This window comes from Odontesthes bonariensis, chromosome 16 (genome assembly GCF_027942865.1).
Source record: "Odontesthes bonariensis isolate fOdoBon6 chromosome 16, fOdoBon6.hap1, whole genome shotgun sequence".
Classification (NCBI taxonomy): domain Eukaryota; kingdom Metazoa; phylum Chordata; class Actinopteri; order Atheriniformes; family Atherinopsidae; genus Odontesthes; species Odontesthes bonariensis.
The window spans coordinates 6816463-6829951 of NC_134521.1; the positions used below are offsets into that span (position 1 = coordinate 6816463).

Below are 13489 nucleotides of genomic sequence, written 5' to 3' on the forward strand. Positions count from 1 at the left end.
TATGAAGCAACGGTGTTTGAATTGAGCAGAATAATGGCTAGATTGTCCAGCTGAAACAATTTGTTGGCTTGTTGGTCGCTTATGTCAAAAATTCCAATATCTGCCTCAGCAATAATGGTTCCTACACACATTGGGAAGTTATCCATGCCATACACACTGATGCACCATCAAATTTACAACAGCCTGGACGGCCTTTTTGATCTTAGCTGGATGAACCAGAGGTAATTTCTTCCCAAAAGCAGCTGAAACATGAACTAATCCGACCACGGAATACTAATCTAGTGTTTAAAGGACTTTTGTGAAAAATCTGACATTTTAGTTCAGATTTATGCAGAAATGGATACAATTCCAAAGGGTTCACAGTCTTCATATACCATCTTTGTAAAGTTTACTTGTTAAACTCTTTTGAAAATATTATTTTTTGTATATTGGGGAGAAATCTAACATATACAAATAATCAAATCAATTTTAATATGAATGTAGGGAAAAAAGCATATCCTCTCAAAGTTCCCAAATTACTTTTACATCAAGCTGCTATGGATATCTCCAACTACCTGTTAACTTTTGTTGATAAATGTTCATAATGACCAAGCCAGCTCTATGTATTTGCTTAACAGGGAGCTCTTCTCTTTGTAGTCGGGCCACTGGGAGAAGCAATAATCATCCAAGGGCAAAATAAGCCTGATCGGAAAAAATACTCTCACTGCTAATTAGTACTTTATGTATTGTGTGTATATTTGCTTGTACCTCAAGCAGCATGGCATATATCAGTGTTTATTAGCATAATAATAGGGAGAATATTAGAAGTAAGCATGTTGGATCAGTGCTTCTTGAGGAGAAAACCTCTCAGTTTTCAGGTGAATGATAAGCTGCATCAGTTGCCATGGAAATGTGTATTGCAAAGCATACTTCAATAAATGGACATAAAAATTCCCATTGAACATCATACTGAGTTGATGTTCTATGTGAGAGTAGAAAGAAAAGCATTTATATGTGGAGTTAATGAGAAAACAAAAATCATGCATGTGTGGCATACAGAGCCATAGTTAATTTGATTTCCCATTTTGGACAGCTCATGTTCAGGGTGGTGAAAATAGTCTGGGTGTTTTGTGATAAGATAGGAGATTAGTTTATTGTTGTTATTATTTAGTGTAAAATATGGTCATCAAGCAATCGGGATGCAGTGTCTAACCCTTACCAGCAGAGGGCTCGTTCGCTACACTGTGTGTTCAGGGACAAAGGGAAGTCTCGCGGGAATACGTTTCGCGAACGAGAACACACCTGGGAATGTGAAAGAAGCTGTGTGTGGCGAACGGGAATAAATAAGTTTACCTACTTTTGCTCTTTGCAGGTAAGAAGGGAGGGTTAGAAGGGTGTAATTGATGTGTGAATATGTTATGTGGTATTTTATAATCCCGGTTGGACTTAATGTGATTTTGTTTATAAACGTTACTTGTTCAGCGAACGTAATGTACTGAGGATGGCTGACCAGTGGTTAGTGTTGGTTGCCTAGCAACCTCGAGCGCCCGTTAAGCTGGAGAATAGTAGTCGATCTGCGCTGCTCATGTGTAGTTTATGATTTAAGAAATAAATAACTTAAAATAGATATATAATTAATTTGGTTAATATGACAATGTTTATGTGGTACTTTATAATCCCAGTTGGACTTTGTGATTTTGGTTATGAACGTTACTTGTTCAGCGAACGTAACGTATTGAGAATGGCTAGCCAGTGGTTAGTGTTGGTTGCCTAGCAACCTCGAGCGCCCGTTAAGCTGGAGAGGAATAGAAGTTGATCTTAAAAGCTCGCGCTGCTCATGTTTAGTTCATGGTTTAAGAAATAGATACATGATTAATTTGGTTAATATGACAATGTTTGGGAGACGTGATTGACTGACTGTGTATTTCAGAAATAAGTTGATATTGAATGTACTTGATGAAACTGGTTTTTAAATAGTGATGTAAAATACATAATTATTTGTTTGGATGTTGGTGCTGATGTTATTAGAGAACGAGAACACACCTGTGAATGTGAAAGAAGCTGTGTGTGGCGAACGGGAATAAATAAGTTTACCTACTTTTGCTCTTTGCAGAACAAAAATCATTACAACAAATTAAATGTGTAGTGGAGGCAGTCTTCACTCTGCACCACGCTACACATGCTTTGGGAAAAAACCTTTTCGTGGTTTATCAATCCCTTGAATGGGAGGAGGAACAATAATGTTTGTGTTACAATTAATTGGGCATTTAGGACGTGCAACACCTGGATGCTTGTTATTCTCATTACTGAGTGGCAGTGATCTGATAAACAGCAAAGATTTTGACAGTATCTTTTCATGCGACTGTATTTTTCAAGGAAGGTGTTTTCAGTAAAGCAATCCTGTGATTTTCAGTCCAAATTTGAAGATTTCTTTGACAGAAATGGGGTGATTTACATTACAGAAACCTTAGTAAACTGGGCTTCACAACTGTTCTGATGATCTGTGACAGTCTGTCCAACTGGGTTTTAATGTTTTTATTTCATCCATAGCCACATCCATTTCTTTCCTCCTCAAAGACAATCTCATCATCTCATGTTCTCATCTTTTTTTTTTTGGTATCCTCCGTCACCCTTCCCTGGCCGTCTCTTTCAGAAAATTACAAGGCGGATAGTTCATGAAGTTGAGCAGAGCAGGACCAGGGTGGAAATGAGGTATGCAGTTGATTATGTGAGATTTAGAGCAGCCGTCGGATACCAAGGGAAGTTAGTGTAACTGACTCTTGCCTGACGGCAAAAGCTAAATCTGCTCTGCAACAAACAACCACTAATGCATCAGCCGCATCGAGTTCATGATACCAACATTTGAAAAAACGTCTCCCCACCGTATGTTAGTGAATCTCAAAACAAAGTTTTGCAGTGGAGATGAGGCTGACTTCCTAAAGACAACAATGCAGGACTAATTAGAAAGTTTGTTCTAAAGGAGATTTACAGCTAGGTGGTAAATTATTAGTATGTTAGAAAATTAAATATGACTGTAACTGATGCATTTATGCATGAATAGACTTCTAAAATCCCATCCCATTCCATCAATCCCACCCTTTTTCATTGCTCACCATAAGCTTCTCTCTGACACCGTTGATAAAGTGTTTGTTTGACACGCTTGTTTTTTTGTATGTCTATAGCCACAGGTGTGAAGCAGGTAAATGGAGATGCAGATGTCACACACCTTTGACTTCCTTTTCATTCCTGAACCAACGCAGGTCGGCGGCGGGCTTGCTGCCCTGAGTGATGCAGGTCAGAGTGACGTGGTCCCCCTCCATGGCGGGCTTTGTCAGGCCATCGATCTCTGGCTTCTTCGGCACACCTGAATGATTGAATGGAAATCACAGTGATGGAAATAATTCACACACACAGCAGTATGTCATTATGCAACAATGATTCTGTTGCGCCTCAGTGGAAATTCTCCTCCAGCTAACCCACCTGAAGAGAAATTAGAGAATAAACTACAGAGCTTTCCTGAGCAGGGCCCTGCTCCAACCCATATTAGGGAAGGCTCTTACTGGCACATGTTTGGATGGTTTCTCTGAACACTTGGATATTCACATTGCACAAAGCATATTCTTAATTAAACCTAATGGTGCCAAGCCATGTAGAACATTTAGTCTTTTTCCAGGCTGTATCTGTCTCTGCTTTGACTCAATCATAATAGGGTTGAATGAAGATCTGTTTGTTATGTTCACAGATTTTACCCTTTTATTTTGTTTTACTTTTACATAATGGTCACTTTTTTCTGGGTACCCCACAGACGTTAGCAGGAAATGTTTTCACTGGATTACCATGACAACAGAGAGCCTCAGCACCAATTACAGTGCAAATGCTAAGTTGAACAACCTGTTTTTTTTTTTTTAAATGCGTGTACCTGAGGGTAATCAAAGTCTGTGACCAGAGAGGAGACCATGAGATTATACAGAAATGTTAATTACTGGCCTTTCCTGTAATGAGTGTTTTAGGTAACTTGTGTCTGCCTTTCTATTGTCGATGAGCAATAAGTCTGCCCCTGGCTGAGAGACTGAAAGGTCTGTCAGTCAATGCCATTGACTGATGCTTGCCTTGTCAGTCTCACCACCTCCTGTAAGGTTTATAGGTTTATTAGCAGAGATATCACTCTGTTTAATGTTCATCATTCATATAAAGGTAAAAAGTGCAAACATAATCCTGATAACAGCTGCTTCTTCATAGCTATGTCTCTTCATCTGACTAAATACAATGTAAATTATGTTAAATATGCATCATTTTCTATGAAAACGTCAGATGAGCGATGCTCTTTTCACTCATGACTCATGAGTGTCAATATTTTCCTCGATCCACTGCTCTGATTATGACTAAAATACCAGCCTGAGAGATTTCCATGGAATTTGGTGCTGGTATTCATGGCCCCTGGTGAATCAATTCTCATGACGGTGGTGATTCTGGACTTTTTTCCTTTCAGCACCACTGCGAGTCCACGTTTGTGCTTTTAACTGCCATTTAACAGATCGCAGGGAAATTTTCGATACATTACTGTTACCGTTTGGATGGTCCTCCTGAAATAAACTTACTATTTTATTAGTCAAGCGCCTTGTTCCATAACATTTAAATCAGTTATATCAATTATTGTTCCCCTTTGGTGAGAGGTATGCACACGTTTGTGTCCAACTCAAACCATTTGTGCATGTTTATTTTCAGTTTGGTATTTTGTCCACATCATTTTCACGTGTTGATTTGCAACAATCACTGCCTTGATGCAGCGGCAGATAAACCAGGCCGTTCCCAGACCATTTTGTGTGATTATTAAAGCTCTTTTTCTGTTTCCTGGTGTGCACCATTAACTATTGTTTGGTATTGCAAAATAATTTTCTCCATATCCTTATTGAGCGGTAGGCTTTAATGTCTCTAATTCTCAGAATGCTTGTTAACACAGAGAGCCAGTTAATGGTCCTGGAGTGCACTAACACATCTATTAGCATTAGGGAAAACTAATTGAAAAGATAATAAGCCCAGTGGCAGGAAATGAGATGATGTTTGTGCGAGGCGATGGTCACAACACAAATAGTACTAAAAGGAGGGGGGGAAGGCACTGACATGTTTCGATTTATCCGCAGCTGCAGCCTCTTTTAGACCATAGTAAAGCAAAAGAAAACAAATTATCAACCCAAATACACAAAAAAACAAACAACACCGGAAACCATGAAGAAAGAGGTCTACCAAAGCTGCAGCCTTACTTGAGTTGTTATAATAACGAAGCTTATGAGTAAGTCCAATAAGGAAGATCTGTTCCCTCAAGTCTGCCCTCATTCACTGCTACGCTTTGTCACTTCTGTCAAACACTTGTTTCTCAATCAGCTGTCACTACTCTGCTCCGATGGTCTTCGTGGGCGCTACATTTCCAGCTAATCAGACCGATTTCCCCCCTCTGTAAAACTCTCTTCGGCTCTGCCCACACAAAATTAGAGAATGATGCGTATTTTACTACATGACAGTCGTGTCATGTCGGGGGTGTTACAGAGTAAATCTTTACTTTGACTTGTTTTTTTGTGATAATAAATTCATAATTCTATAGTTTTTTGAAATCCAGGTAAAAAGTAATGCAGCAACCATTTACAATAAGCACCTAATTATATCAATATACACTGACATGCTGTTTATGTATTTCTTTTATAAAATTCGTGCTTAAAATTGTATATGAATACAACTGAACTGAATAAACTAATGTCACAAGCTACTTTTCTCAGCGGGTATAGCTGTCATGTGACTAGTTAATATCTAATGGTAGTAATCTTATTACTTAATATGTTACCCAACGCAGTCTATAAATGCTGGCTTAAGAAAAAGTATTGGGGAACATATTGACCGCAGGAGAGAGTGCGAGCATGCATGGCTGTTTTCTCCGATTCGTCTATGTGTTGGCCTTGTGATAAAATAGGTGACCTGTACAGGATCTACCCTGATAATCGCCCAATGGCAGCTGGGATATTCAGCTGCCCCCCCACCTCAGAACCGTGAAAAGGGCGAGGCAGGTATGGAAAATAAATGATTGAAAGTTACTCAGCACTGCTGAAAATGTTAAGCCTTCTTTAAGCCCCATAGCCTAACTCTCTTTCCAGTTTAGCAGAAATGTTTTGTCAAAGTTTTTTGCTTAACATAAATATTGGCAATGCAGTCTGAGCTGAGCTTATCCTCCTGTAGGCTCAGTAATGCTGATGTACTGTATAGCTGTTTCAAAATCTGAAGCTTCCACTCCGAATAAGTTCTAACGCTGGCTGCCGCCTAAGATTCCGAGAATCGGGAGTTGTCATTTTGTGCCCTCTGTATTTTGGGTGACATCATGGAGAGAAATGATGAAAGAAAGCGAGTTTTTACTTGAACAGAAGCTTTTTGAGAACATGGGACTTTTCAACTGTAAGACACATCCGAGAGGAAAGCTCAGAAGGGAGCTGCTCACTGCTCACAAACCTGCCGATTTAGCTTGTTCTGCAAACACGTGTGCTCCACAACCGGAAGCAAAGATGTTACACCTGTTTTCTGTGCGCCTTTCAAACTGTGGAATCTTTTATATATATATATATATATATTTTTTTTAAACTACAATAAAGAAGATAGACACAAATGAATGTCTCTTACCTAGAACAGTGAGGTAGGCTTTGGCCGTTCGGACGGGCATGGTGAAGAGAGAGCAGGTGTACATTCCCTCATCAGACAGTGTGACATCACTGATACTGATGGTCAACTCCGACCACGATGCGTGCACAAGCTCAATCCTGTTGTCCCTTAAAGCTGCACATGAAGACACACAAACGGACAGTTAGACAGCAAATACTACACCCAGCTTAAAGAACTGCAAAGTAGTAGCTGTGGCAGACAGACTGAAACTTCAACTGTATGAGCAGATGGAAAGCAGTTTACTGCATTTAGTTGATAAAGTGAAAGCCTTGTTATTATATGGAAAATTCTGCCTTTGATATTATTCAGACAGTAACTGCGAGTTTACATGTTCCGTGACCTGTTTGAAGAAGGAAATGTCATTTTGTCAACCCAAAATGTACCCATTCTTATTTCAATATAGTATAAAAAGCATTTGTGTGCTAGCAAAACCAAGCTTTGCACTTTGAAAATGTACATTATGGACTCATTTTTGTGCATAAACTTTGGAAAAAATTGCAAACAACAACAAAAAAACAACAACTTTCTGTTAAGTCTGAAAATGAATGCATCAGCATCTACAGTAGACAACACTGCTACAATTTTCTCTGCTGGAAACCACAATGGACATTTACTTATATGAAAATGTAATCTTCCAAACGACATAATGGAATGGAAATCAATACTGCAATAACAGGCACAGACAGAGAAGCCTAATGAGAATTTGGCAAGGTGTGAGAGTTTAAATAGATTTGCTGAGATTGAATGGCCGGTTGAAAAGTTCTCCCAACTCCACTTGCTACCCTGTGTCTGCGATGCAGTGGGAGCATGTGCTGCAATTTCAGAAAAGACGAGGCACCTTGAAAACAGCAGGAACTGTGTGTGTTTATATCCAACTGGTATGCTGTGAGCTATAAAACAAAACTACATGAAAGACGCGTTTGTATATGTATGAGGAAAAAGCCATGTGAATTGTTGAGTGCTCAAAAATGCTGTTCATGCTATTTCTCTGGCCTTGGCTGCTGAAGAGATCTATTCAAGGCATCCTTTTGCACAAACAAAGACTTCCTGCACACCACGTTTAATACGAGCAGCCAAGGCTGCTTTGCTTTTAATCTCCATGAAAGTGACTCTGAGCTCACTGCAGTGGGAGTACGCATGCACGTTTGTGTGTCTAAGTATGTGTGTGTTCAGGTTTTTTTGTGCACAGATGTTTACATTAAGAGTAATTTCATAATTTCATGATCTTTCCCAACATGTCTAGATGAATGTGAAAAGTAAAAGCCATTAGACTGTCTGCTTGCAGAACACTTTGAAGACTAGCTGACCAATAGTGAGAAATACCTAATGTGTCTAATATTAATAATTCATCACAACATCCTAAAGCTTTCAGCTGAGCAACACTAACTACGTAGCTGCAAAGCACATCTTCATTCACTTAGACACAATGTCAACTGATTGAAAATAAAAAAAAGATTTAATTAGATTAGATTATAACAGATTGGATTCTGTTATGTTGTTATTTAGCAAAAGATAGTCGATACTCACTTTGAAAACCCTTACTTTAAACACTGAAGAAACATTAAATAAGAAAGAGTTGTGAATATACTTTATGTAGCTATTTTCTTTGTCATTAATGGAATAATAACTAATATAATCTCTTCATAGGCTCCGTGATAAGACAAAGATGCTGGCTAGGTCATTATTGTAATCCCTGAGAAATATTTCTGCCCTCTTAGCATTTAACACACCATGATATTCTTCTAAACACTGTTTTATTGCAAAAAGAGGCTTGTTTGTGCTCTCGCAGATTCATCAGGATTATTCTTTCTGCCGAGAGGCATCCAAGTATGAAAAGGTCCTTTAAAAGAAAGAAAGAATGTTCTGATTGGAATGAGAGGCCCTGCAGACAAAGCGTAGTGCAAACTGGAAGTCTGAATTAAAGATTTAACTCAGAGCCAGCAATAATGTGGACCACACAATTCTTCTGGAAAATAGGCGTAACAAAAAAAATTCCCTGCTCCAACAGCCATGCCAACATTGAACCGGAAAATCATTTGCATCTTAGTAAAGCGGGAGTCGCATACCATGTGAATTCAAAGAATTTTTATATATTAAATCTGCACAGCATTAGCTTATGAGGTTGAATTGTGTTCCCTGGCAAACCTGGGTGGAACAGTAGGCACTAGGTGTCGTTGTACTGTACAGTACCTTTGTAACTGTCACACCCTGTTAAATTTCAAACCTGTCATGTCAGTATGAAAAGAAGTGTTCAGCACATCAGCTGCATCATTTTTGTGGCCTCTGAGAATGCATGCTGCAGTGATCACAGAGCTGACAAAGGTAGAGAAATGTCAGCGAGCACACTATCTCATGTCATTTGGCCTGCCAAGGGATGGAAAGCTTTGCTCTGCTGCTCCCAGCCTAAACACCTACAGTAAATGGCACCAGAGTTGTAATCAGTTAGACTAAACGACAGCTGCTCACTCTCATTTAGTATTGCATTTGTTCTGTCCCTTCCTGTTCCTCGCAACACCAGTTATCTCTACATGCTGTGCACTAAGCATGAGCAGGCGTCACTCACTGATACACTGTAGGCACATGACATATCTTTAGGCTTTACACCTGTGACAGTACATTTCTGTTTCTGTGTGCGTATGAGTACACATGGTTATCAATGCAAGACACCAAATTAGTTTTAGTCGGATGCACTGCCAGCTCAGTTCATGATGAAACCTGCCCCGAGAAGATACAATAATTGTGTTCTATGCTGTATGTATACAGAAATAAAGATTATTTAAACTGATTCTAATCAAGAACTGGGTATGTCTGTAGGTGAATCTCAATTTCTCTTTATCTTCAGACCTCATTCTGTCTACTCACGCAGCTCCGCTAACCTGTGAATGTGTATGAGTTAAACAATTCTTCATTTCAACAGTTGTCTTTTTTTTGCTTAAGCCAAGGAACTATGAGCAGGCAAATGTCAGAAAATACATTTACTGGCTCACTAGCTGCCGAACGCAACTTCGCCTTCGTCCTCCCCTCAACAGCCCTTTCCGAGAAGCAGTTTATGAGAAATCCAAATCCTGGGAAGCATACAAACTATTCTGATTTGTTGGTCTACTGAAACAAAGTCCAGAAAATTCAGTGACTTGACAAGCTGCGTTGACCCGGCGTTCACATTGACAATAAAAAGTACGACAACACTGGCTGGATACAATTAAGTACACAGACAATTCAACACATCAGATTTACTGAATTTGAAGATTACTATTATTCAATTACAAATATCAACTTGATCAACGAATCATGTCCACAGAATGTGCATCTTTTTTAAGCGGTTACAGGGAGAGATCAGGACAGTTTGATGCCAAAAAGCAGGATCATCCCGATCCTCATGGAAGGGTGGATTCAGGCTGGACATATGTGATACATAACCATGAAATCATCACATAATTAAAAACATCCCTACTGTAACAAACATTTGATTTGAAAAAAACTTTGAAAACAATGTCTGAAATCAATAATCATTGGTCAGCAGCAGCTGACTAATAATCCTGTTGTGAGGATGATTTTGCTTTGGCTTTCTTGGACAATATCAGGTCGTAAAGGAAGTGGTTCCTAGCCTAGAAATCTAGACGCCCCTAGCGGCCGCAAATGGAATTTGCTCCGGGGCTTTTTGCTGTACGGGTCTGGCTTGCTAGGCTAAGTGGTTCCATCATGGCTAAAGGAACCAGGCTGTGGACAGGACAAGGAACCACCCACTTCCAGAAATGGGAAAAACAGTGGTGGAAAAGAGAGATGATGCAATCTGAAAAGTCAGAGGAAAGTCTGATGACAAATACATTGGAAGTGGATTCTCAAGGAGTTGCAATTTTTATTTTAATTCGTATCATTGCACCGACAGACCATATTTCATCTCTGGCAGAACTTCTATGTCGGGATTTACAAAACACCTAAATCATAACCGGGCACAGCTCAATCTGTTCAGTTTGGGAAGATATTTGCAATTTAGTACATATGATTTATTCAAAAGATGAAGGTAGAGATTCTTATGTTGTGCAACTTCAAAATCAGTTCAAGTATAAAATAAGATAAAGAATAATTTCAGGCACACATTCACATCTATATACGGACTCATATTTGTGTACTTTATAAAAAAAACAGAGTTTAATGAACTGTTACCTGTTGTTGTCCTTGACAGCGTAACCTCTGCTGTGTCATTCTATGCTTTGTGAAAGTTTAGATATAGGCAGAGTGAGCAGAGAAGAGGTAGATAAACTCTGCTATTTGTCTGCTTAGGTGCCTCAGCTGCCTGCCATCCATTACAAACCATTAATGCTGACAGTCTTCAATGTGCTCATGGAGGATGGTGTTGTTGTGAGCATCACTGAGTGGCAGATATGTGTTCTGCAATAACCACTTACTGAATGTACAACCACGTTTTTTTTTTTTTCCTCAGGAAACTATCGCGTTTGTCTCTCCTCCAGACAGAGACAGAAAGTAAAGATGCATTTGTCAACATCAAAGTGAGATCTGTCTCTGCAACAAATGGTCAGTACACGTCTGTCTCTTTAGCTGCTGGTTAAGTGCATGCATGTGGATGTGTGTAAGTCAGTGAAAGAGTTTTATATTTTCTACATTTAAGTGGCTAAATCTCAGCGGCACATGCACAGAGTACCCCAAGATGTGACAATTGTAAGTTTGCCAAAACAGATACAGTTTGCCTCAGAAGCCCAGTGGAAGCAGAAAGATTTTCCATCTAATTACAAGTGCTGATGACCATTGGCCCACGGGAGCCGTCAGCGTGGAGGTTCCCTAAATGCAGCCAAGACCGATCAGATAACAGCACGAAAAATACTGTGACACCAAAGCCACAAGACTCTTTGTTCCAAAACACAAAGGGACAGAACAAGGTGGAAAAAGTGTCATCTATCTCTTTTAAAAATCTGCAGAGGGGGAGCAGAGAGGCACATCTTCGGAAAGGAAAACTGAAGCTGCGGAGGGAGGTCAAAGATGCCTTGTTTCCTCTAAATTAAAAGTGAGATCCTTATTCTAAGAGAAAACATTCAGTCGGGTGATGGTGTCATTGGAACTGTGACTGGATACAAACGCGTTGTCCAGGATATTATAGCAATCATGTGATAGAATAAGAAATTATTGAAAGCATTAGAGCTTTCATTTAGAGAAATCAAAGCATGTGCAATGATTTCCAAAGACTTGCTCGTCACTTATTTTGCATCAATGGGGATGCTAACAGTTGATTTTATTGATGACAATTTTGCATCATTTTCTGTACAAATTTGCAATTTAGAACTAATCAAAGGACAAATAGATGGACTGTTAAAGAGCTCATGTTATGCTGATTTACTGGTGCTTGGTTTTATTTGTCGGTCTCCTACAAAAAAGTTCAAATACAAAAAAAAAAACATACAATTTCTCTCAAATTGTACTTTGTTGCAGTATATCTTGTCCCATTCTGTCTGAAATGCTTAATTTCAGGTCTTGTCTCTTTCACGGCGCCTTCAATAATGCTCAGTCGGCTCTGATTAGGAAGCTGAAGATCAAGATGGCAGAATTCCTTCCATGTAGCTTACAACTATGCGGGCATCATGTAGATGTGTTTTAGGGTGATGTCGTTCAGTAAAGGGAAAAGTCTGAACAAGAAACAGGTCATTTCTATCTTTGGTTTGAATTCTGGGTAACCAAATTAAACTACGGAACAGTAATTAATATCTTTCTGTACATTGTTTGAACACATTTTATGTTCTCTGTGAAGCACATTGAATTGCCTGGTTGTTGATTTGCACAGCAATATTTACCCTTACTCACAGATGATGGTTTAGTGAGTCATCAATATGCTAGCGGAGTCTCATAGAAATTGCAAAAATATTACAATGCAGATGGACACAGCACACCAGCAACATATTTTTGTATTTATGTAGAAAGTAGTACATGCGCATATGTGTACATGCAGCACATATTTGCACATCTAAACTGGATGCATAAACATCAGTTGTTTATGTTTATGCATTTGGTTTTATCCGAAGCGATTCACAAATGAGGATATAACATTAATTCTAACGTCAAAGCTAACAATAAGCTACAGCTACATAGAAGGAACTACCCTTCTCTTATTTTTAAAAGCACAAGGTGATGAGATAGGAATGTATGGGGATGTGCATGTGTATGTATTGATGGTAATTATGTACCTAAATTTGGGATGTGTTTATTGTTTAGGTACACCAAGTGTATGCACATATAAATAGCTATTGACTTGCTTTTAGCCTATCACATTTAGCTATTTCATTTCATCCCTTTCTTTCTCCTCTTATTACTCCCTTCTGCCCTCTTACAGTTTTCCACAGTCCCTCCCTGTCCCCTCATCTATCCAGGGACACCGTGTATTAGTACAGAACCTTGGCAGGTGTTTGCTCATTCAGGTGACACAGTTTTATAATGAGAAAAGTGCAAATTTCACACTATACATTCAGCTGTCTGTGTCTGGATGTGGCCGTTGTCTTTTCCTTGTCGACAGCCCATCTGGGAACTCGAATTTGTCTGTGTGAAAGTGTGTGTGTAAGTGTATGGACACGGAGAGAGCCAAGCAAACAGAACATAGTGCTTGTTGAAGAGCTTCGCGTATATTCTGTATCTCAGCCGTTCCTCAACCTCTATCGCCTCTCATACCTTTCTGAGGAAAAGCTGGCTTCGTGAAATGTAAAATGTGCCATATTCCAAAGAGTAATTGGGTTATGGGGATTTTTTTTTCCGTGACAGAAATGATTTTCATCTGTCTATACCTGCCATACCGAGTTCAGTGGGACACCGT

At 39.2% G+C, this 13489-nt stretch overlaps 1 protein-coding gene across 3 annotated transcripts in view; it reads right to left on the reverse strand.

The window, feature by feature from the left end:
- LOC142402102 (cell adhesion molecule 2-like) overlaps positions 1-13489 on the reverse strand; it is a 245105-nt gene that overhangs the window by 43686 nt on the left and 187930 nt on the right. For all 3 annotated transcript variants that reach the window (XM_075487583.1, XM_075487584.1, XM_075487582.1), the window contains 2 exons: positions 6640-6792; positions 3206-3343 (listed from right to left, as the gene is read on the reverse strand). In XM_075487583.1, coding sequence (XP_075343698.1) covers positions 3206-3343; positions 6640-6792 — 291 coding nt within the window. The remainder of the gene's footprint in view (positions 1-3205; positions 3344-6639; positions 6793-13489) is intronic.